Source organism: Pelophylax lessonae (assembly GCF_965119305.1).
Source record: "Pelophylax lessonae genome assembly, chromosome: 1".
Taxonomy (NCBI): domain Eukaryota; kingdom Metazoa; phylum Chordata; class Amphibia; order Anura; family Ranidae; genus Pelophylax; species Pelophylax lessonae.
Window position 1 is genome coordinate 292035868 of NC_138768.1, and position 23305 is coordinate 292059172.

At 40.7% G+C, this 23305-nt stretch overlaps 1 protein-coding gene across 1 annotated transcript in view; it reads left to right on the forward strand.

The window, feature by feature from the left end:
* LOC309544973 (clustered mitochondria protein homolog) overlaps positions 1-23305 on the forward strand; it is a 125372-nt gene that overhangs the window by 44587 nt on the left and 57480 nt on the right. The window contains exons 7-14 of the mRNA XM_082244000.1: positions 2897-3022; positions 3187-3334; positions 8134-8226; positions 14997-15691; positions 17621-17709; positions 19018-19122; positions 19289-19389; positions 22587-22739. Of these exons, the coding sequence (XP_082100126.1) occupies positions 2897-3022; positions 3187-3334; positions 8134-8226; positions 14997-15691; positions 17621-17709; positions 19018-19122; positions 19289-19389; positions 22587-22739 (1510 nt within the window). The remainder of the gene's footprint in view (positions 1-2896; positions 3023-3186; positions 3335-8133; positions 8227-14996; positions 15692-17620; positions 17710-19017; positions 19123-19288; positions 19390-22586; positions 22740-23305) is intronic.

The following is a 23305-nucleotide window of genomic DNA, read 5'->3' on the forward strand; positions in this document are numbered from 1 at the left end:
TAATAAATATAAAGTGAAATTGTGCACAAAATAACAAGTGCAACATAAAGTCCGTTAATCAAAATGTGCTCAAATAGTGACTGGTGTGTAAAAAAAAAAAAGAGCTCCGTGCTGAATATTGGGTCACCTCTTCAATCCACCACCTTTGTGATTCATCTCCCATCAGCTGGCAACTCACCCCAACAAGATGCCCCCCATTAGCATGGTCAGGGCTACAAGCGCAATGACAATCACTCTTAGATCCAGGGGTCCTCCTTAGACTGTTTCTCCTCTCCCATGTACATATAGGAAAAAACAAAGGGGAATCCACTAGTGCAAAACAGTTTAAACTCAGACAACTTAAAATCATCAGCGCATGTAAATATAGGGGGTAGGGGTGTTCCCCACATCCTCACCACCTCCAGGCTGGGGAACCGGACATAGACTAACCGCCGCTGCTCACCCGATCACTTCTCCGGTCTGCCGTGTAGCCCCCTTTGACAAAGTCAGATATGACGAAACACGTTAGTGCGTGGCTACACGGCAGACTGGAGAAGTGATCAGGTGAGCGGCGGTGGTTCCTCTATGTCCGGTTCACCATCGTGGAGGTGGTGAGGATGTGGGGAACACCCCTAACCCCTTTATTTACATGCGCTGATGATTTTAAGTTGTGTGAGTGCAATTACTGGATTTAACAATAAAATTCTGAGTTTAAACTGTATTGCACTAGTGGATTCCCCTTTGTTTTTTCCTATATGTACATGGGAGAGGAGAAACAGTATAAGAAGGTAGGACCCCTGTATCTCAAGGGTGATTGTCATTGCGCTTGTAGCACTGACCATGCAAATGGGGGGGCATCTTGTTGGGGTGAGTTGCCAGCTGATAGGAGATTAATCACGAAGGTGGTGGATTGAAGTGGTGACCCAATATTCAGCACATAGCTCTTTTTTTTTTTTTTTACACACCAGTCATTTTTTGAGCACATTTTAAATAATGGACGTTATGTTGCACTTGTTGTTTTGTGCACAATTTCACTTTATATTTATTAATTGCCAGTATTTTTTGGAATACTGTATTTAGTATATATTTTATTTTTTTATTCCAGCACTTTAAAGGTGTTTTTGCGCAGCTTGTGGGAATATATATTTCCCTTTTTTTTATAGGAAGTTATCCTCTGCCTCTCCCACCCTGCAATCTTTTGGGACATGTCAGAGGTCCCAGAAGATTTCCTGTTCGTTCAGCACGACTCGCGCATGCGCAGTGCGCACCCGGCTGTGAAGTTGCAAGCTGTTACAGCTGGGTGCACACACCAGAGATGCCGGCGCCGTGAAGAGAACCGAGGCTCCCCCCGGCCGCATCGCTGGATCGTGGGACAGGTGAGTATGTGTTTATTAAAAGTCAGCAGCTACACTTTTTGTAGCTGCTGACTTTCAATAAACATGAAACGGCTGGAACTTCGCTTTAGCTGTACCTGAGCACCATAAACCAAAAACGTTATTTAATTTATTTTTAATAATCAGAGCAAGCTCCCCCATCCATCCATGTCTCCATGCTTTATTTTGTTGCAAAGTCACTTTGAAAAACACCCCCTAGCATTTCTAACCGCAACTATCCTGAGTAAGAGCAGGTTATTCGTTTTTTATTTACTTCCTGAAATCCATCTGCCCTTAGCTCCGACATGAAGGCAGTAGGGTGTTTTTATCTGAGAAAGCCCCTCCTCCTCTTCTCTGGAAGAGAAAAAATGCCCATAAAGACTCCAGGAATGTATGACATCATCTTTTTAGCCTAGGCCAGAAACCAGGAAGCAACTGAGGAAATGTGTAAAATAAAAAAAGTTTTAAACTTTATCTACTATATCTTCTTATCTATTAACTAATGCTAACAGCATGAGGATTCAAAACAGTTAATATTGGTTGAGAGAGTAAAGTGCTTTAGCATAAAGTACTTAAAGGGGAACGTCACCCTTATCTTCAAAATTACAACAAAAGCATCTTTAGAAATGTTAACAAACGACAATCTACAAATAAATGCTTATTGATAATTCCAGGATTTTTATTCCTTGCATAACTGTTTTCTTTGCCTTCCCATTATTCTAAAAGAGGACATTTTCACTAAGAACAGATTAATCCCTTTAAGCCCCGTACACACGTACGGATCGTCGTCATACAAACGTTCGTCTTTTCTCCCCGGGATGTCGGTGTCTGTTGAAAAGTGCAAAGAGAGCACAAGGACAGCACAAGAATTTTGTCTGCAGACTTCAGCTGACTGCAGAAGTGATGTCATGTAATGGTTAACTTTCCCTGTGTTTTTTATTTTCTGAGCATGCCCAGTCTTGCAAATCTGCGGTCTGTCGGCTGATTTCTGTACTGACAGGCGAACAATCGTCCGTTCTGGTGTCCGCAGACAAAAATTTTCATGTTTGCAAGAAAGACTCTTGTCCGCGGATTGTGCGCAGACAGCTGTCGGAGGCACCATACTAACACGCGTACAATCGGCAGATCTTTCGTCCGCCGACGTTTGTATGACGACGATCCGTACGTGTGTACGGGGCTTAACTCTCCCTTTATTTCCTTGAACTCTGAGTCTACCTCTTGGAACATGTGATGTTCCATGTCATCTTATGGAGAAGACACTGGTGATGTAGCCTTCCCAGGATGCATCTGTGAAGCCATGGTTACATCACCATGTCTCACTCAACCAGGAAGTGGATTCAATTTAATTTAAAAGCAAAAAACTAAAAGTAAAACAAATAATTTTTATTTACCTAATAGTTATTATTTATATACTTTATATTTATTTAACAATTTGAATGTAAGATGGTTTCATATCAGCAGGTGGTACTGCATGGTGATGTGATATTTAGTAAAAGAGGCAACGTTTTGCTTTAAATTTGACCCACATAATTTTTGCATTTTAGATCAACTGCAGAAACATTTAATCCTAAACCATCCTCACCAAGCCACTTGAGCCACAGTATTGTAGAACTGCTGAACCAGGTCAGCCCAGCATTCAAGAAGAATTTTACTGCTCTACAAAAGAAGAGGTAACATTCTGGAAATAAATTTGCTGCAGAGATGGAATGGCACATGCATTAATATCAGCAGATTTACAATGACTAAAATTAAATGGCCTCATTTTAAGGATCAAGGATGGATATAGTTATAGATTTCTAATTGTGAACGTTTATTATCTATTTTCCTTTTACAGGGTAAATCGGCATCCACTAGAGAGAATTGCAACACCATATCAAGTTTATACTTGGATTGCCCCTAATACCAACCATATCATTGACTGTGTGCGAGCAGAGGATGCGTACAACTTGCGCCTAGGATATGAGGAACATATTCCTGGTCAGGTATAATAATGATTCTATTTTAAGGACAGTAGAAAACATTTCCACTATGCCTTTAAATTAATCTTCTGAAGTCAGGCATTTTTACATAAACACCAAGAAGTGCATGGTTTCTAATGCACAAGCTCAAGAAGTCTCAACATTCCCTCTAGCTTGGCCAAGGATGTACCTTGAAGGATGGAGGGGATGAACCTGCCTTAAAGCAGGGCTAAACTCCACAATGCTTACCTTTCAATAGTCTGATGTCCGCAATCTCCCTCACCAACATCCTCTCCCTGGTTTCTTCTGGGTACCGGTCTTCAGCTATCTTGATTGGCCAGGTTGGGGGTGACATCCCTCGCTCGCATGTGCAGGGTACAGTCCTCCTGGTGCACAGGCACTGTGCCAGAATATAAACTGAGCTGCACATGCACAGCTCAGTGTACGTTCTACAGAAGCTAGTGAACAGACAGGTTTACTTATTTTATTAATAAAATATACTTGTTGCGCCAATGTAATATACAAAATCATGAGTGCAAATAAAAAATATATAACCATATATCACACTGGTGAATTCTACATGAAAAGAAAAGTGAGTTCGCTATAACCAATAAAATCCACTTAAAAAAGTCCACTGTAAGTAGGAAGGCACAAATTATCCAGTGCAATGCTACAATGCAGTGCACTACACAATTAACACATGAGAATAAAAATGAAAATTATGGATAAGGCTATATTTATTGGTACAGCAGTGCCAGGCTAATGACAGTTTCCAAGTTCGGAGGCTGGGTCCGGTGAACACACATACACGGACGGGAGTCAGACTTGATTGTCCTGTGTGTGCCTATTCCCATGGAGGTGGACAGGCATTCCTGTAGTTGTGGGCTCCCCCTCCACGGCCCAAGTGGCCTGACAGCAGCGCAGGGCCAACAGGGGCTTGCCACCTGCTAAGTTCGGCTGTGGGGTAGACATGGGAATCGGCACTAATGCTTGGCTGGGGCTTGGTCGCTGGGCAGGTGGAGCCCCCCGGGCAACTGCCTAGCGTGCCCATTTGGTAAGATGGCACTGCATGTGATGATCACCACCACCAAGAATAGATGTGCGATTACCAGATGATTTTGACCCTCTAAACAGATGTCAAAAAGTGACTGTGTATAATGTATTCCAAAGGAATCTCTTTCCACTTCCAGTCTCAGGGGTAGTTCCATCAAATGGAGAAGGGAACCAACAATATATTATTCCAATCCACATCCACACTGCCATGAATTCTCAAAGAAAAGAAATGTGCTCCACATAGTGTTAATCCAAATTAAAAAACACTTTATTATGTAGAGCACATTTCTTTCCTTTGAGCATTCATGGCAGTGTGAATGTGGATTGGAATGGCGGTGGTGATTATTTTCCATTTTTTTTCCCACATGGACTTTATTACTCATGGTGAACTCGCTTTTCTTTTGATGTAGAATTCACCAGTGTGATATATGGTTATATATTTTTTATTTGCACTTATGATTTTGTATATTACATTAGCACAACAGGTATACTTTATTATTTATTTAACTGTTGTGAATATCTCATAGTACTGTTGCAGCATTTAGGCACTTTTTTGTTTTGGTATGTACACAAAATTGCAGTATATAGTTCTTTTTTTCTGGCTTATTTTATTGCAGAAGAAGTATTGCATTTCTCTTCTGCAATAAAGAGCCTGCCTGTGTAACAGTCACAGCCTGTATCACTGCTCGCAAGTGATTTGTATCCTTTGTGCATCAGGCAAGACTGCTCACCCTCCACTATGCTCTGCAATCCAATAAAATGCACCACACACTGAAGATGTCCTGTTCTAACACTGCTAATTCCACACACTAAAACTGCCACCGGAAGCCACAAACTAAAACATTTCACCCTTCACAGGGCTTAGTAGTAGGGATAGAGCCTGTCAGATGAGAAGATACTGGTACAATAGCGCCATGGTGTTTTTTGGTTATCCATCCGAATGTAACTGTTAAAAACTGTCAGAAATACATACATGGATTGTGTGATATTGGTCAGATCCAAAACTACAAAGTATACATGTCTTAATAAAGAACCGCAGACTTCTAGATCAACAACCACCAGGCATTTTCATCTTATATTCAAGTACGGTATTTATTCGATATAAAAAAATAAAATTTAAAAAATATTGATTAATAAAATATAATAAAATATTACAAACAAAAGCTTATTTCCCTCTGCCGATCGTGGCTTCCGAAACAAATGTCATTATATCTAAGTTCTTAAAGCGGAGTTCCAGACACTTTTTTGTTTAATAAAAGTCCGCATCTACAAAAAGTGTAGCACCTGTCCCAGGATCCAGCGGTGTTCTCACATCAGCCGTGTTCGCTCCATGTCCTCCCTCAGCGGCGCCAGCATCTCTACTTTGGGCACCCGGCTGTGACAGCTTGCAGCTTTACAGCCGGGTGCTCACTGAGCATGCGTGGTCAACGGTGCGCTCCTTGACTGGTCCTGAAATCTTCTAGGACCTTTCATGTGTCCCAGAAGACTTCGGGAAGGAGAACTTCCACTTCGGATCGCCTAAGGCGACTGGAACGGAAGTGGGAGCAGGTACCTGTCAAAATCGGGTACCTCCTCCCCCCCCTCCCAAGAAGCTCAGTTTCACAAACAGGAGGCGGGGAGGAGGCCTTAAAGCGGAAGTTCCACTTTTGGGTGGAACTCCGCTTTAAGGATTGTTGCAATACATAATTCTTTACAAATAAAAATGTAAGGTAACATGAAAGAAAAGAATATACAGTATAAATTCAAATCTAATGATGTAATACTGTGTTTGTAGAAGGGGGCCTTCCTGCTGTTTTTTTTTTTTTTTTATATAATTCTTTATTTTGGACAAGGTGCATACAGATACAAACACAGACCATAAAAAAGTACATTTTACAATTGGAGCAAATAGCCTTATAAGCGATACAAATCGAGTGATGAAGTATTCTGACAATCAGTATTTCTAAGTGACATCTTGTAGGCATTTCTATAAAAACTCAGTAGTAATTGACACATCTAGCGTTTAAGTGTTCAGGGAATAAAGAAAATAATAGTGATAAAACAATAACGTGAAGAGAGTCACCTGCAGAAAGACAAATGCCTTTACCTCTGATCACATAGGATTTTACATTTTCCCTACTAACTCTGGTCCTGAAGCTCCCAATGGTGGATGTTCATGGTGATAAGTATACTAAATGGCTATTATAGAGGCATGCAAGAAGGGGGTTTCATTTAAGAAGCTTATCTGTTCCTGTTTGAGCGGCTCCATATGGGTAATATGCTGGGACACTAACCGTTCTGGTTCCATCGGTGGCTCTTGTACCGAATACTATTGTGTAATATGTAGGATGTTTGGCGGTTGATCTAAGCAAGGGTGAGGGAGGTTGGAATGAATAATCACAGTCTCAGTCTTGGGTCTTCTTCTAGTCCATGCAATATACAGTATATGGGAAATAGTCTTATGGACTTCACTGTAAACACATACTGCCTTTAATCCCTGCATAGGACTCTGTACCTAGCCACACATGCCTAAGTTTCATGTTATGCTGTTTTTAAGTTGGAACATGTGCACATCCGAGTGCTATATATGATACCCTTTTGGAAAGGACTTCCACACTCAAGTAAACCTTTTCATCAATTGTATATACATTTGTATACAAATCTTTTATGGGGATTTTGCAGCAAGAGATGGTATTATGGACTGCCAAAGATAATATAAAGTATCTATTATAAAAAAGGGGGGGGGGGAAGGTACTTGACGCTGCCACTGAATAAGTTGAATGCTTGGATGTGTGCAAAACATCAATAAGGGTGGTGAATGAGGTTTTGCACACATCCAAGCATTCAACTTTTTTAGTGGCAGCACCAAGTACCTTCCCACCCCCCCTTTTTTATATTTCATTATTAGTATATTACCCCTTTCAGAGGTATATACTTTTATTTGAAGGTAGGCTGCAGCCACCCTCCCCACTTGCCATTAGCGTGGATTTTATACACTTTCTATAAAGTATCTATTGTTCATCTATGCCAAAGAGATACAAAGCACATTAATAAGGACTCGTTCACACCGGCAGCGTTGGGAAGTTCGCCAAGATCAGTTCAACGCACTCAGTTGGCGTGCGCTGAAAAAAGTAGGACATTTTCAATTTTGCACAGACCGTTCCTACATGACGTAACACTTCACAATGTGCTATAGAGCATAAGAATTACATTTAAGTTGGGGAAAAAAGCCAGCACTGCCATACATTTTAACAACATTTTGAGCAAACATCAACGCACACTGTGTGGTGTGAATGAGGCCCAAAAATGCTGCTCAAAAAAGAGGAGCTCTGGCAATTTTTGCAGAACATTACTGGGGTTCAGTTATGAAAAATGTTGCTCATGTATCTTTATTTATTTCAGTATTTTTTATTAAGGATTTTTAGAAAAAATAGAAAGTTTACAAACATTCAGATAGGACATATTTCATTTCCGAATAATGTGATATTAAGAACATAGCTGCTGGGCTAAACATAGACATTGCGAACTTTAAAGAACAAATGGAGTTGAATAAAAAGAAGAACAATGAGCATGATGTATCTTTATTAATTTATTATTTTTTCACTTAGCTTAGGTCACAAGACTTACCTAATGTGCAGAAGGGGATTTAACTAGAAGTTTCTGTATACAAATAACATGAATATCAAATATCTTGATTTCTGTGCAGGCATGGATACGTTGTATCTTATTATAAATGGATAGCTCTGTCACATAATATAAGTAACAAAAATAATTGGTAATTTGTATCACAGACCAGAGACTGGAATGAAGAGCTGCAGACAACCAGAGAACTCCCTAGGGAGCTCCCAGCAGACCAGCAGCTGCGACAGAGGGCCAATTTTAAGGTAGTTATAGCAAGCTTTGACTTTTCACCTATCAATCAAACAAAATGGTAAAAAATAACATGTTCAAAGGGAAATGATTTATAAGCTTTTGGAATCATTATTTTTTTTTTTTTATTTAAGTTTTACACGAACACATTCAACAATTGTATTTTATACTTTGATAATTGGTATTTAAAAATGTTTTTATAAATAAGCATTTATTTCAAGTTTCTTCTATGTTACTCTGTGAAGGATATTCTTACTTTTAAGGCAGAGCTGAAGTTGTGCCATCTTCTTTCCAATTTTTAATAATTTAATGATGGTCTAGGGCAGGGGTCCCCATACTTTGTAAACAAAGGGACACCTAATCATCGGTCCCCTGTAAAGGGGCCTTTACCCCGATGTGGTGCCTGTACCCCCACAACCTTCTCACAACCAGTCAACCAACCCTCTCAGTTTGCGGGTAATCCCTGCACACTGGGTTCCTGCCTTGGTCACATAGGGGTGAGTGTCAGGAGCCCATTAGGCCAGGAGCAGTGTGTTGCAAGGAGGCTGCAACACTTTTAAAGAGTTTATCACAGCCATGGTGCATCATGCACCACTTGAAATGGTTTGCTGCAGCCATAAGCATAGCAGGCACCACTTCCATAGTAAGAATATTTTAGTGCACGTCCCATGACATATAGGCCTACTCTGTGTGCATAGTCCCAACCCTGTAGGAGGTACACAGCCCTCCCCCTTGCTCCATGCACCATCTTGAGCACATTGCTCTGCCACAGAAAGGCACACTACAGCTCCAATTGGTGCTCTGCTTACGTTTATGGCTCAAGTCCCCACAGCAGCCTACAGTCTGTGCACTGATTGAGGTTGTAAGTAACCCACAAGGGATTCCCTCACCCTCATGGTGGACATCAGACAGAAGGAAAATGGGATGCAGGGGCTAGGATGAGGTTATTCAGGGTTCCTCCCAAACCACTGCACCTGAGACTTTGTACCTCATTCTATATACTTCTGAGCCTCCCCTTATCTCCCTGGGAACTCGCCTGTCCTCCTTTTTAATGAAAGAAGAATTTTCAACTAACATAATAGATATGATGTCGAGAGTCACATCTATATTGACTGCACAACGTGCAGTATGTAAGCAGCGCCAGTCACCATACCCTGCTGAGTCATAATCCAACTCCTCCATCCTGGCAGCGTTGCTTCCTGATGAAGATGAGGAAGGGGGAGGAACATGAGGAAGTCAAAGTTGAATCCTCATATTCTGGGAACTCCCAGGAGGATGGTCAGTAACGGTTTATTTTTCCCAAGCTGTAAGAAACCATTAGGGTTTGGTGGATGAGGTGCACTTCTGTTTAAATCTAGAACCAAAATACTGAGCATTTTAAGGCATACAAACATTTGTTTTTACTGATCTAAAGGCTTCGGCTATCCCTACTGCTTGTGCACCTTTTTTCTACCACACTTTTTCCTTCCACCCAACTTTCCATTAATATGCTTGGATACAGCACTCTGTATCCTATACTGTGAACAGCCACCTTCTTTAACAATGACCCTTTGTGACTTACCCTCCTTGTGGAGGGTGTCAATGACTGACATCTGGACAATTAGCAGTCTTCCCAATGATCGTGTAACCTACTGAACCAGACTGAGAGACCATTTAAAGGCTCAGGAAACCTTTACAGGTATTTTGAGTTTTTAGCTGATTAGCCTGTGACAACAGGAGTTAACAATATTGAACTTTTTCACACTATTCCAATTTCCTGAGATACTGAATTTTGGGTTTTCACTAGCTGTAAGCCATAATCATCAACAATAAAAGAAAGAAATGCTCCAAATATATCACTCTGCATGTAATGAATCTATAAAATTTGAGTTTCACTTGTTTAATTGAATTACTAAAATAAATTAACTTTTTGATGATATCCTAATTTTTTGAGATGCACTTTTTGAGATGCACAAATACGCTAGAATACACACAAAATAAATGGCTTACATTTCAGCTAGGAATGTTTAAACATCAGTACTGTGTGCAAGTACCCTAATACAGGTTATTTTATTTATTTTAAAGGACTGGTCGCAGTTGTATTACTTGAAGATGTTCCATGGTCAAGACTTTGGCTACGTTCACATCTTGGCGTTGCTATTACAGGCGTTTTTATGGGCGTTTTTTCAGACGTTTTTAGGGGCGTTTTACAGGCTTTTTTACAGGCCTTTTTTGTGCAGGCATTTTTAGATTGAATAGAGACCAATGGAAAACGCCTGTAATCTGCCCAAAAATAAGCTCATGTACTTTTTTGAGCGTTGGGCGTTTTGCTCACAGCATCAAAACCCTCAGATGTGAACAGGGGCCATTGAAATGAATAGGATTTGTCTTGTTGGGCATTTTGAGAGCTGATCCTAGAGCAGAAAAACTCCCCAAAACGCCTACATGTGAACTGAGCCTTAAAGGAGCCTGTGTCTTGTACTGCATAATTAGGAAATAGGGATTTTCACTTAGTAAAATCCATTTCTTGGAGTACAGTACAAGACACAGGTCACTCTTCCTTCAGTCCTGGCCTTTTCCTCCTATTGCTCGCTTAAAAAAAACAACTTAGAATTGCTGGGAGTGGAAGGAGCTGTATGGACTGTCCCAACAGCTTGAAGGTGGCAGAAAATAACCCATGGTCAAGACGCAAAGTGACCTGTGTTCTGTACTGTACTCCAAGAAAAAGATCTTGTAGCGGAGTTAAAAAAAAAAAAAAAAAATCCTTATTTCTTTTTTTAGACACTTTTAAGGGATCTCCTGTCACTTGCTGCTTTGGCTATGGGACAGGAAGTGAAGGGAATCTCCCAAATGGGACACAAATGGCAAAATAAAATAAAAAATCAGACGGGTTATAATCCTCCCTTGCTCTATCCAAAATGAGAGAGAGGTTTTGCCTTTAGTTCTACTTTATTGAACCAGTTCACTCTGTAATACCAGCTTTTACTGGACCTATTTGATATGGGTACTGTATATGTTTTATGTGCTGCCAGAATTCGGTATTGATTTGGGGAGTCTTTATTGAATGTGAACAAGTGTATTGATGTACAAGGGTTCTATTTTGGAAACTCTTTCCAGATCTGGGAGGAATGCAGTCCTTATCCAGCTGCTCTGGAGAATAGCCTTTGTGCGCTATACATTCCATACATGTGCAGGATATTTGGTTTTAAAGATCAGTCTGTAACTTAAGTACATGGTGGGCATTGTGTCATTTGTGTAAAAGAGCACTTGTGTGTTCAGGAGCTGCATTCCAATCATATGAAGACATTCTATGGAATGCATGAAACGCTCTCCACTATTCTGGTGCGAGTAGGATTACTTTGGCCGTTGTAGAGCCCAAACATCAAAAAGCACAGATGCTTTCAAAATAAAACATGGATATTACTAATAAAAAGATCCTCTGTAGCTATTATAAAAGAATATTGTCCTAAAGTATATCTAAAGCAATATTATTTATTATTAAATAACGTAGGGAATAGTTAAGAAGGCTTTTTTGGTCATACTTCCCTTCTGGGTCACAGGAGTTCATTTACTTGTGCTCTCCTGTGAACCAAAATCAGCCAATGCAGGCTAAAGCTTTACAGAGTCAGATAATCACAGAGTCGCTTCAGGCTTTGGAAGGATCCCGACCATATTGTCAGGTTCCACCCAGATGCCTAATCGGCAACTGGCTCATTCCCTCATTGCGCTGCTGAGAGCCAAAGCCAGCTGCTCCCACCCACTCCCTAGCCCGACACTCTAGTGAGCACTAGAGGGGCAGAACAGAATGTGGTGACTGACAGTCACTGCTCAGTGCTTGGGGAAGACTGAGAACTGAGAGATTAGTGGTCATGTGATTGCTCAATTCTCTGGCTTAGAGCCGACAGGGGACAGCTGTAGCATCAGACCTATGCTGGAGCATGGAGGTAAGTACATACAGTATGTTTTTTTCAACATTTCTCCTTTAGAGCCAGGTCAGTGCAATTCCTGCAATGCGATTTTGCAACCCATTAATTTGAATGGGCTGAAATTGCAGTGTAATGCTGAGAAAGTAGTTCACTAAATTTAAAAAACATGCTGCACCAAATCACATGCGGTGCCATGTGATTTGGTGCCTGCAAATTCACTGTGCTTGCGATCTGCGTTTGGGATGCCATTAACATTACCTTGGCACCTGCATCAGATTGTAAAGGCAGTGTGTGAAACATGCATGGAATGCGCCTTTCCCACACCGGTGAACCAGCCCTTGAAACCCTAGTCAGTATTTCTTCTTTTGCATCTGTGCCCCTTTTTTTTCACTACCTGTCCTGTAGGAAAGTGACAGAAATCTATTTACATTGAGATACATATCCTAAGTGTCCCTGGAACAAGTGCGCTCATCTGAACACCTTCCCTGCATTCCTGTTTTGATGACCACTCTAAATTTTGGAATGACCTATCACTTTCTTTTCTGCTGACAGTGGTCACTCTAACAAATAGAGAGGGTGAATTTCCCAAGCAGGGACACAGATGGCAATAAAAGCCTAATAGGAGTTCCAGCCCCTCACCACCTCTACATTTGCAGCCAGCAGGTGGTGCTCTGAGCCCCTTTTCACATGCTTTTCAAAACTAATAGAAACATTTTGTCTTGCATACTCTGTGCAATTTTTCATTTTTTAAACAAGTTCATAAAAAAATACAAAAAATAAATAAATGATGAGGTCAGTAGCTCAAACAAGATTACACAATTCTTACACGATAATGCTGTTACCAGGATGTAAATTTCTACACAATAAAACATTCACAGGCCTTCACACCAGAGTGGGTGCAAGTGTGAACATGGATTATTATGGAAACCCGTTCAGACAAGATTGACTGGTTGTGATTTTAGAAAGTAATTTTTTTAAAATTACATAATAAAATTATTTTGCACCCTCTGGATTTTAAAACATACAGCATCTGAAAAAGCACACGTAATATTGTAATAAAACCCAGACAAGCAGTAAAAACTATTTCTTTCTGTAGAGTGGCAAAGAGTTAGAACCCCTTTCCCCACCTGGGAGACTTCCCCATAGTTCCTGTGCGGGGATGCTTTATAAGCTTAAAAAGAGGAAACGAATAAACAGAAGTATTCTAGTGTGTCGGCGTATGATTTCTTTCCTGTGTGCACACACCAAATTTGAAATTAGGCCAGGGGCAGATATAATCTCGGACTGTTCTGGTCCCAATCCAAAACAGTGAGACAGAACCGCAAACAAGGTTAAAATCCTCTTTAAGCCCCAATCAGCATGCTAAGGAAATTTGTACAAGAGAAATTAAAACCCTTTTTGCCATTACCTTACATACCTTGTTTTCGACTGATTAAATCACTAGGTCTTTGTGGTTATCTATGCAATGTAGGCAAATCATGACTAGTGGAAAAGGCCAGCAGGGAACTGTATGTATCATCCTGCCCCAATACGCCTCTCTTCTGTAATGCAAGCAGTGGGCTGGCTGCTCTTAAAAGTGTTATTCAAATACCAAAATGCCTTGATGGGTTCATGTTAGTCTGGAGGAGTGGAAGTTCCTAGACAGGCTGCATTTGTATACAGACTTCCCAAGTAAAACTAAGCCTCCATGATTAAAAAAACAAATCCAATAAAGAGAAGTGGTGGGCCAGGGACACGTTGGGGAGAAAAATTCTAGATGATACTGGATGTCCTCCAGTCAAGAAATGAGATTGAATCTATCTAATGTGCTTCAGCTTTAAATGCACCCCATGAGAAGCTCACAGTATGCAGTGAAAACAATAATCCAGTGTGGGCTAGAATTGTGCTTTAATTTTTCAACCATTTGGTATAAGTATACAATGAGTTGCTTCATAGTTGGGTTTGACACGGGGGGGGGGGGGGGGGGGGTTTATTTACTAAAGGCAAATCCACTGTGCGGAAGGAAGAGGAAAAAAATATTAATGGACATTAAATGGTGAGCCCTCAGTATCTGAATTGACTATACATCAATACATAGATGTCCAAAATTACAAAAGTTATTTATAAATACATGAAAGACACATCAATCATCAAAGGGGCAAACAAAAGCCCACAATCAGATAAAATCAATTCTACATAGAGAGTAGTCAAATATAATGTAGATGTATCACATGGAGCTTGCCAACATGTTTCGCGGTGCAGACCGCTTCTTCAGGGTTTCTTTCTCCGTATCTCACTCTACAAATCTCCGTAAATTACATCAGGTATGTTCAGGCTAAGGGGAGAATTCAGACAACAGGCTGTCTTGCTGGCCTCAAACATAAATGTAGAACAACATGAAGTTCTATTATCAAATGGAAAGCATACTCTATCTGAGTATGATGAGCTGCTAAGTTATTTTACACTCATGATGTTCTATGGAATCAAAGAAATATCCCAGGTGAGGGTTGAATCCAAAGAGTAAGCTCCAATAAAATAGTCTTCAAACGTCCCCAAATATGAAAGCACATAGAGGAACTAAAAAGTAGAGGGCATACAGCAACGGGTGTGTCTGGATCTCCCAAGGACCCGTTACACCAGCAAAGCTTGGAAGTGCAGTCACTAAAAATCTGAGGAGGACCTGCAAAGAAAATAAAAAACAGCATTTTAGCTTGCACATGATTGGATGACAGAGAGCCCTTGCCCTAATTTCAGATCTTCCCCTCATATCTACAGCGACTGCACTTCCAAGTGCACTTGCAGTGAAATTGCAGTTCACAGTGGATTTGCCTTTAGTGAATAAACCCCTTTGTGTACTGCATTAAACATTATAAGAGAAATTCTTTTTGATTATATTACAGATCAACTCTGATTTTGTTGGAGCCTCCACTCGAGGAGCAATGGCAGTCATCGATGGAAATGTTATGGCCATTAACCCCGGGGAAGAGACAAAAATGCAGATGTTTATTTGGAACAACATCTTCTTTAGCTTTGGCTTTGATGTAAGGGATCACTATAAGGATCTGGGTGGAGATCATGCAGCCCATGTTGCTGCCAGCTATGACTTGAAAGGTGTACAGGCCTACAATGACCTGGACATTGAAGAACTCTATGTCTTGGGTACTGTGGTTCTTGATTACCGAGGATACCGAGTAACCGCTCAGTCAATCATACCTGGAATTTTAGACCGTAAAGAAGACCAAGGTGTCCTTTATGGATCCATTGACTTTGGTAAAACTGTGTCGACAAGTGCTAAATATCTGTCTTTACTCCATAAGGCCTGCAAACCACTGAGGATATTGAGGCATGCTGTTCTGAACGAGAAGAATGAAGAATTGCTTATATGTTCCTCTGTGGAATGCAAAGGGATTGTAGGTAATGATGGCCGCCACTACATTTTGGACCTCCTCCGAACATTCCCTCCAGATGTGAACTTCCTTCCACTGCAGGAAGAAAATATATTACAAGAATGTCGTAACTTTGGATTTCCAAAACCTTATCGGCACCGTCTCTGTAGTCTACGCCAAGAAATTTTGGAAGTCTTTGTACAACACAAGTAAGTCATGCAGCCTGTGGTAGATTCATAAAAAAATATTAAACTTAATAAGGGAAATACCCATTGGTTGGCATATTATTGCTGTAATGTGAAAGCTGATCTCTAGGACCACCCACATCTAAACGGTCAATGGGTTAAAAAAAAAAATGGCTAAAAGATCCTTTTACTTGCCTAAATCAGTGTTCATGTGATATCAGGGGTCCTGTATCTTTTATGTTCCTCAGATTTGCCTGGAGGTAGACCTTACAATTCTGTAGGGTGAAGCAAGAACCAGATTTTTTTTACATTTTGCATAGAGCAGGGCTCGACAAACCCCGGGCGCCAGGTCGCATTGGCGACTAGAATTAGTGACCTGGCGCCTGGGGTGCCCTGTCCCTTTTGTGCCCCCCCCCCACCTCCTCACCGAGTGTACGGACTACCGCACCGTCCGAAAATTGAGGCCCCGGCTTTTCGGCCTTCTTCTGTGAGATGAGAGAGGCTTCCAACGGGGAACTGGTGCCCTCTTGTGGTGGCCAGGAGTTTCACAAGCAGTCACTAATGACTGTTTCCACTGCCTGTTCTCAATGCCTGCCCATCTCCTTCCCAAGAGGAGATGAGATGGAAGTTTTTGCAGGCTTCATCTCCCTGTCCACTTACCTTTGCTTAAAGGTAAGTGGACAGGGAGTGTGGTTATTATTATGTATTTCTTTTTTAAACTATTTAAAAAATAATAATAATAATAATAATTTTTCTTTTTTTTTTTCAATTATTGAAAAATATATATTTTTTTTTTTTTATCATCATCTCTCTGCCATGCCACAGCCACACAGCCGAAGGCCCCTTTCACACAGGCTGTCTGATCAGGTACGCCTGTCAGTTTCTCAGGCAGACCTGATCGGACCCTTCAGTCTCCTCTATGGAGCGGTAATCTGCTGCCATCTGATCCTGTCCGCCAAAAACAGACGGATGGTGGTTCTATTTTCTATTCATCCCGTGGATCGGATCAGATGGCATCGGATGGAAACAGACAGACGGTCTGTTTCCATCCGATTGCCCTATAGAGGAGAGCGGGGTTATAGTCGTATATATGTGTAAATTTAGTATCAGTTTTTTTTTTTTTTTTTTTAAATAAAGCTTGGTTGTTAGTTTAAAAAAAAAAAAAAAAACTGGCTCCTAACTTTTTTAGCTGGCTCCTAGATTTCAGGCAAATTTGTCAAGCCCTGGCATAGAGTGTTTTGATTTTTTTTTTTTTTTTTTGCTGTCTGTGGCTTTGTTTTGGAATTTTCACCTTCCTACTTGTATCGGTGAAAGTATTGTCACATTGCAGAAAGCCAAGCCCAAAGAAATCTCAGACAGGGACCCATGTAGCAATAAAAATTGATTGAGATTCTCAACCATTCTGTTTCTGTTGGGACCCTTTTAGTGAGATAAACTGACTGTCCTGGTTAAAATGTTCCTGGAATTGCTGAACTGGCAGAATTTCGATCCATATATGGCTGGCTGTTGACAGCTATTGGCACCCACTTACGATCAGTAGCTGGAGGGACCAGCTCCCTATCATGTTAGCACTTCGACAGCCAATCCTTACCACCCTCCTGGAGTGTACTGACCTTATTAAAAGCACGCCAGGGCTTGACAGAAAGGTGTTAAAATAGTCATATTGAATCAGATGCATTAGCTGTGTATCGTATGCATTAAAAAATGTGACAGATTGCAAATTGTTAAATGTTAGACAATAATTCATAAGTCACTGAACTTATCACTTTGATCACTGTGATACACAGTGATTTACTTTGACACAAACTAGTGACAGAAGTGTTGTGCCTTAACACATTTAGGATTTTTAAACTACTGTTTGAATTCTGAATCGGACATTGGAAAACATCACTGTCTTCTATGGGCATCACTTCTGCATCTCTCTGCACTGCTTTTCTCGTTTGCTGCTTACAGGTATGCACAGTTTATGAAGATTGTATTGGAGAAGTCTAAAAAAGGGGAATTACTTCAGCCTGATAAGGATGAGAATGGTTTACCAAAAGGTAATTCACTCATAATTTAAGATTTGAGATGTCGTAGTCATTTTAGTCACCCTGTTTTCATGCGTTGATTGCAATGACAAGATAAAAGACATACACATGCAAAACATACAAACCTACATAAACATGCAAAAAAAATGACTGATGTTCTTTCACATACGCTATAACCTCAACACAAATGTATTTAACCTTTTTTAGGCCGTCCTATATGATTTAGATGAGGAGAAACTCAGGGACTTGTGACTGTATTAGGCATACAGGATTAATTTCAGTCTGTAGAAGAAGTTTAGAGGGCAATAAATCCACACTTCTATGATAGCTAAGTAAATGCTTCTTGGTGCCCAGGGGGGATCTGTGACTAGCAAGGACAATGATCTGTCAGCCTTCTATACAGGAAACTTCACAATTCCATTAACAACCTCCCTAATAGGACCCTGTCTTTAGTCTGGCCATACATGGAGCAAATCTCTTTCCTGCAACCACAGGAATGAGAATTAGCTAGATTCCCCCATTAACACAGACAGTGTTGAATGTGGATATCCCTCCTGCCGGGCCATTGTCTTCTCTGCGAGAGGGGGCTTTGGAGGGGGGCAAGGGTGGGTGGTGGAAAACATCCCCACCGGGAAAAGTTAGTGATTATTGCTAGTAGCTATAGAAGTCATTTATGGTTTGCTGAACTGGCCAGGGTTCGAACCGTGTATGGCCAGCCCTACTCTAGGCCCCTTAGCAGCTGCATGGGCTGCTATGACTATTGTTACATTACTGCACATGACCACATCACACTTACTACAAGGTAAAAGTATGGGAAAAAACCCTAAATTGTGTTCAGAAGTTTCCAGTGAAGGGTACTAATAATGCTACAGCGTACAGTACAAAGACGTTTCAGATAATTGTGTGCTTTTAACCCAGTAGCAACAATTTGGGGGAAGACTTTTCTGTTCCATGATGACTGTACCCCATGCATAAAGCTAGCTCCACAGATACGTAATTTGATGAGTGTGAAGAAACTTTTAAGTGACTTAGGGGTGTACTCACTTTTGTTGCCAGTGGTTTAGACATTATTGGCTGTGTGTTGAGTTATTTTGAGGGGACAGCAAATTTACACAGTTATACAAGCTGTACACTCACTACTTTACATTGTAGCAAAGTGTAATTTCTTCAGTGTTGTCACATGAAAAGATATAATCAAATATTTACAAAAATGTGAAGGGTGTACTAACTTTTGTAAGCTACTGTACATCTGTTTCATTATCTGACTTGCTAAGGTCTAAATTGCACTAAAATGTTATTTAAATTGTTTCTTTCCTTTAGATGAACTCAAGGGAGCAGACATTGTAAAGGAAGCGTGTCGACAGATTGGCTCTGTGCACGAGTATATTTTTGATATACAATTTAATCCAGATGTGTACTCACCAGGTAAGTATTTATGACAGTGTAAATCATTGACTAGTAGTCAATCATGTCATAATATGGAAAACAATTCCAAATATATATATATGTAATACGACAGTGATTGCCAGTAGTGAACATCCACCGCAGACAGTAGGCTTTTAGTAGAATAACACCTTTTTCTTTCACTTAGTGGTTCGGTTTCCAGAATCTCAAAACAAGGCCATCCAAATACAAAAGAGATTGCTGAGTGAAATTGCGGCCTTTCTCCTGACTGTACAAATCCCCAACTTTGTAAGTATTCTAATGATTTCTGATTTACTAATATGTACTCCTCTGTAAGCATTTGAATATAAAGAACATGGAAGTACTCGGCATCCAGCATTTAAACTGAATACTTAGTGCCATTTATATCTATGTGTGCACGTTGCTTGATGGATCATTGTGTACTGTGGTACCTATTCCAATTAATATCCTGGGGATCCTTAACAGGCATTCATGCGCCAGAAAATATATCTGACCTTTTTTGTCCCCAATGTAGTACAATCCATGTGTATTCAGCTGTATGCATTCTGGTACATTGCGGTTCAGACGCATTGTTTACTGCATGAATGTACAGTATCTCACAAAAGTGAGTACATCCCTTACATTTTTGTAAATATTTTATAATACCTTTTCATGTGACAACACTGAAGAAGTGACACTTTACTACAATGGAAAGTCGTGAATGTACAGTTTGTATACAGTGTAAATTTGCTGTCCCCTCAAAATAACTCAACACACAGCCATTAATATCTAAACTGCTGGCAACAAAAGTGAGTACACCCCTAAGTTAAAATGTCCAAATTGGGACCAATTAGCCATTTTCCCTCCCCGGTGTCATATGACTCATTCGTGTTACAAGGTCTCAGATGTGAATGGGGTGCAGGTGTGTTAGATTTGGTGTTATCGCTCTGTCTCTCATACTGGTCACTCGAAGTTCAACATGGCACCTCATGGCAAAGAACTTTCTGAGAATCTGAAAAAAAGAATTGTTGCTCTACATAAAGATGGCCTAGACTATAAGAAGATTGCTAAGACCCTGAAACTGAGCTGCAGCACAGTGGCCAAGACCATACAGCAGTTTAACAAGGCAGGTTCCACTCAGAACAGGCCTCGCCATAGTCGACCAAAGCAGTTGAGGGCACGTGCTCAGCATCATATCCAGAGGTTGTCTTTGGGAAATAGACATATGAGTGCTGCCAGCATTGGTGCAGAGGTTGAAGGGGTGGGGGGTCAGCCTGCCAGTGCTCAGGCCATATACCGCACACTGCATCAAATTGGTCTGCATGGCTGTAGTCCCATAAGGAAGCCTCTTCTTAAGATGATGCACAAAAAAGCCCACAAACAGTTTGCTGAAGACAAGCAGACTAAGGACATGGATTACTGAAACCATGTCCTGTGGTCTGATGAGACCAAGATAAACTTATTTGGTTCAGATGGTGTCAAGTGTGTGTGGCGGGAACCAGGTGAGGAGTACAAAGACAAGTGTGTCTTGCCTACAGTCAAGCATGGTGGTGAGAGTGTCATCATCTGGGGCTGCATGAGTGCTGCCGGCACTGGGGGGCTACAGTTCATTGAGGGAACCATGAATGCCAACATGTACTGTGACATACTGAAGCAAAGCATGATCCCCTCCCTTCAGAGACTGGGCTGCAGGGCAGTATTCCAACATGATAATGACCCCAAACACACCTCCAAGATTACCACTGCCTTGCTAAAGAAGCTGAGGGTAAAGGTGATGGACTGACCAAGCATGTCTCCAGACCTAAACCCTATTGAGCATCTGTAGGTAATCCTATAAAGGGAAGGCGGAGGAGTGCAAGGTCTAGAACATTCACCAGCTCAGTTATGTCGTCGTGGAGGAGTGGAAGAGGACTCCAGTGACAACCTGTGAAACTCGGGTGAACTCCATGCCCAAAAGGGTTAAGGCAGTGCTGGAAAAAATGGTGGCCACACAAAATGTTGACATTTTGGGCCAATTTGGACATTATCACTTAGGGGTGTACTCACTTTTGTTGCCAGCGGTTCAGACATCATTAGCTGTGTGTTGAGTTATTTTGAGGGGACAGCACATTTACACTGTTATACAAGCTGTACACTCACTACTTTACATTGTAGCAAAGTGTAATTTCTTCAGTGTTGTCACATGAAAAGATATAATAAAATATTTACAAATATGTGAGGGGTGTACTCACTTTTGTGAGATACTGTATGTTGTGGGCCCATTTGAAATAAATGGGAGCACAACCAAAGCACCAACACATAGCACGTGTTCAACATGTGTTTATTCACATTGATTGCTCGTTTGTAGTAACGACCTTAGAGTAATGTTTAGTAATGACAACATACTGTAACATTTAAAATCAAAATTGGTATTTAGCATAGTACAGTATAATAGAATAGGACCACTCAGGCAGACCCAACTGAATCTCACTGGACTTGCAGTTAATGCCATAGAGAAACATTTACCTGATTCCTTACAGGCTAACATTTCTTAATAGTATTAAGTGCAATATACAGTAAAACCTTGGATTGGGAGCATTTTTTATTCCGGAAACATGCTTGTAATCCAAAGCACTCATATATCAAAGCGAATTTGCCCATAGGAAATACTGGTAACTCAGACGATTAGTTCCACAACCATTTATTCATTTAAAAATGATTACAGCAATACAAAATACAGCATAAAGTGTACTGTAAGAATAAAACAAATTAACCGTCAGTCCTAATCAGATGACACTAAGAACAAAAAGAGCAGCGCCATCTAAGTGTACTGTAGTATGATCACAATTTCAATGTGAAAAAGTGGAATGACACTCACAATGTTAAAAACAATATCCAGCATTAAGGAGTCTGGTGCTCATCCGCGTAACGCCATTGAAGGGGTCCGGGGGCGCTGGTGGCTCCCATCGCTTCCTGGAGAACTCAGAGACACTGGGGAACTGTTGATGTCACTTCCGAGTGCTTGGAATGTGCGCAACGCCCGCCCCACCCAGCTGGGAGTTTTCCTGAGTTCTCTAGGAAGCACTGGAAGCCACCAGCACCCCGGACCTCTGGCCACATATACACCAACGGCTTTATGCGGATGAGCGCCACACTTGGATATTTCTTTTAACATTGTGAGTGTCATTCCACTTTTTTTTACATTAAAACTGTGATCATACTAGACTTAGATGGCACTGATCTACGCTACTCCTATAGCAAGACATCGCTCGTCTTGCAAAACACTCGCAGATCAAGTTATCTGCAATTCAAGATTTTACTGTACTGTATAAAAATTGATTTCAATTAGAATTATAAGATTCTAAAGTTTATGTTGTATATAACAATCATTAAACATCCACTTTAACAAGAACTATTTATTCTTCTATATCAATTAAATTGCTAGTTTAAGATTTGTACAATGTTTTGCAACTGCTTAATACCTTTGAATTAACTATTTCTTGCAGATAAAGGCATGCCTGGGGCATATTATTATTCCCCTGGATGGAAAAACGCTTACAGAGGCACTTCACCTTCATGGGATCAATGTGCGGTATTTAGGTACTATAGCTGCTATGATTGATCAATTGGAAGCACGTCCCTCTCTGGATCATCTTTATGTAAGCATCGTTTAATCAGGTCTAATGTATCATTGTATTTTTTAGACTTTGGCCCCTTTCAAACGAGCTGACCGATTCGTTCCGCCTGTCCATCTTTCAGGCAGACCTGATCGGACCACCTATTCTCTATGGGGAGGAGGATGTAAACGGATATGTGTCCATTTACACCTGATCCGGTCCACCAAAAACAGATGGATGGGGATCCATTCCCCATCCAGCAGATCAGATTGGATGACAGCCAGATGGAAATGAAGTAACCAGAAATTATATCGGCGCGAGCATAAATAGGTAAATTCAAAGCTGCTGAACACCTTGGTACAATAAACAACACCAAAATGAAAACACATAGAGAATATGGTGCAGCGCTAAATATGCAATAAGGATCAACAATAAATAAATTACATAAAATCCATAAAACTATCTTGAAAAATCCATGGAAAATGGGATAAAATATGTGCAAAGAAAGTCCCAATATGTAAAAGAGGATAGGTCCATTCATGTAAAAACAGCCCAGAGAAAGTGCAGAGAAAGGTGCCTAATCCGATGAGTGCTCACACACTGTGATA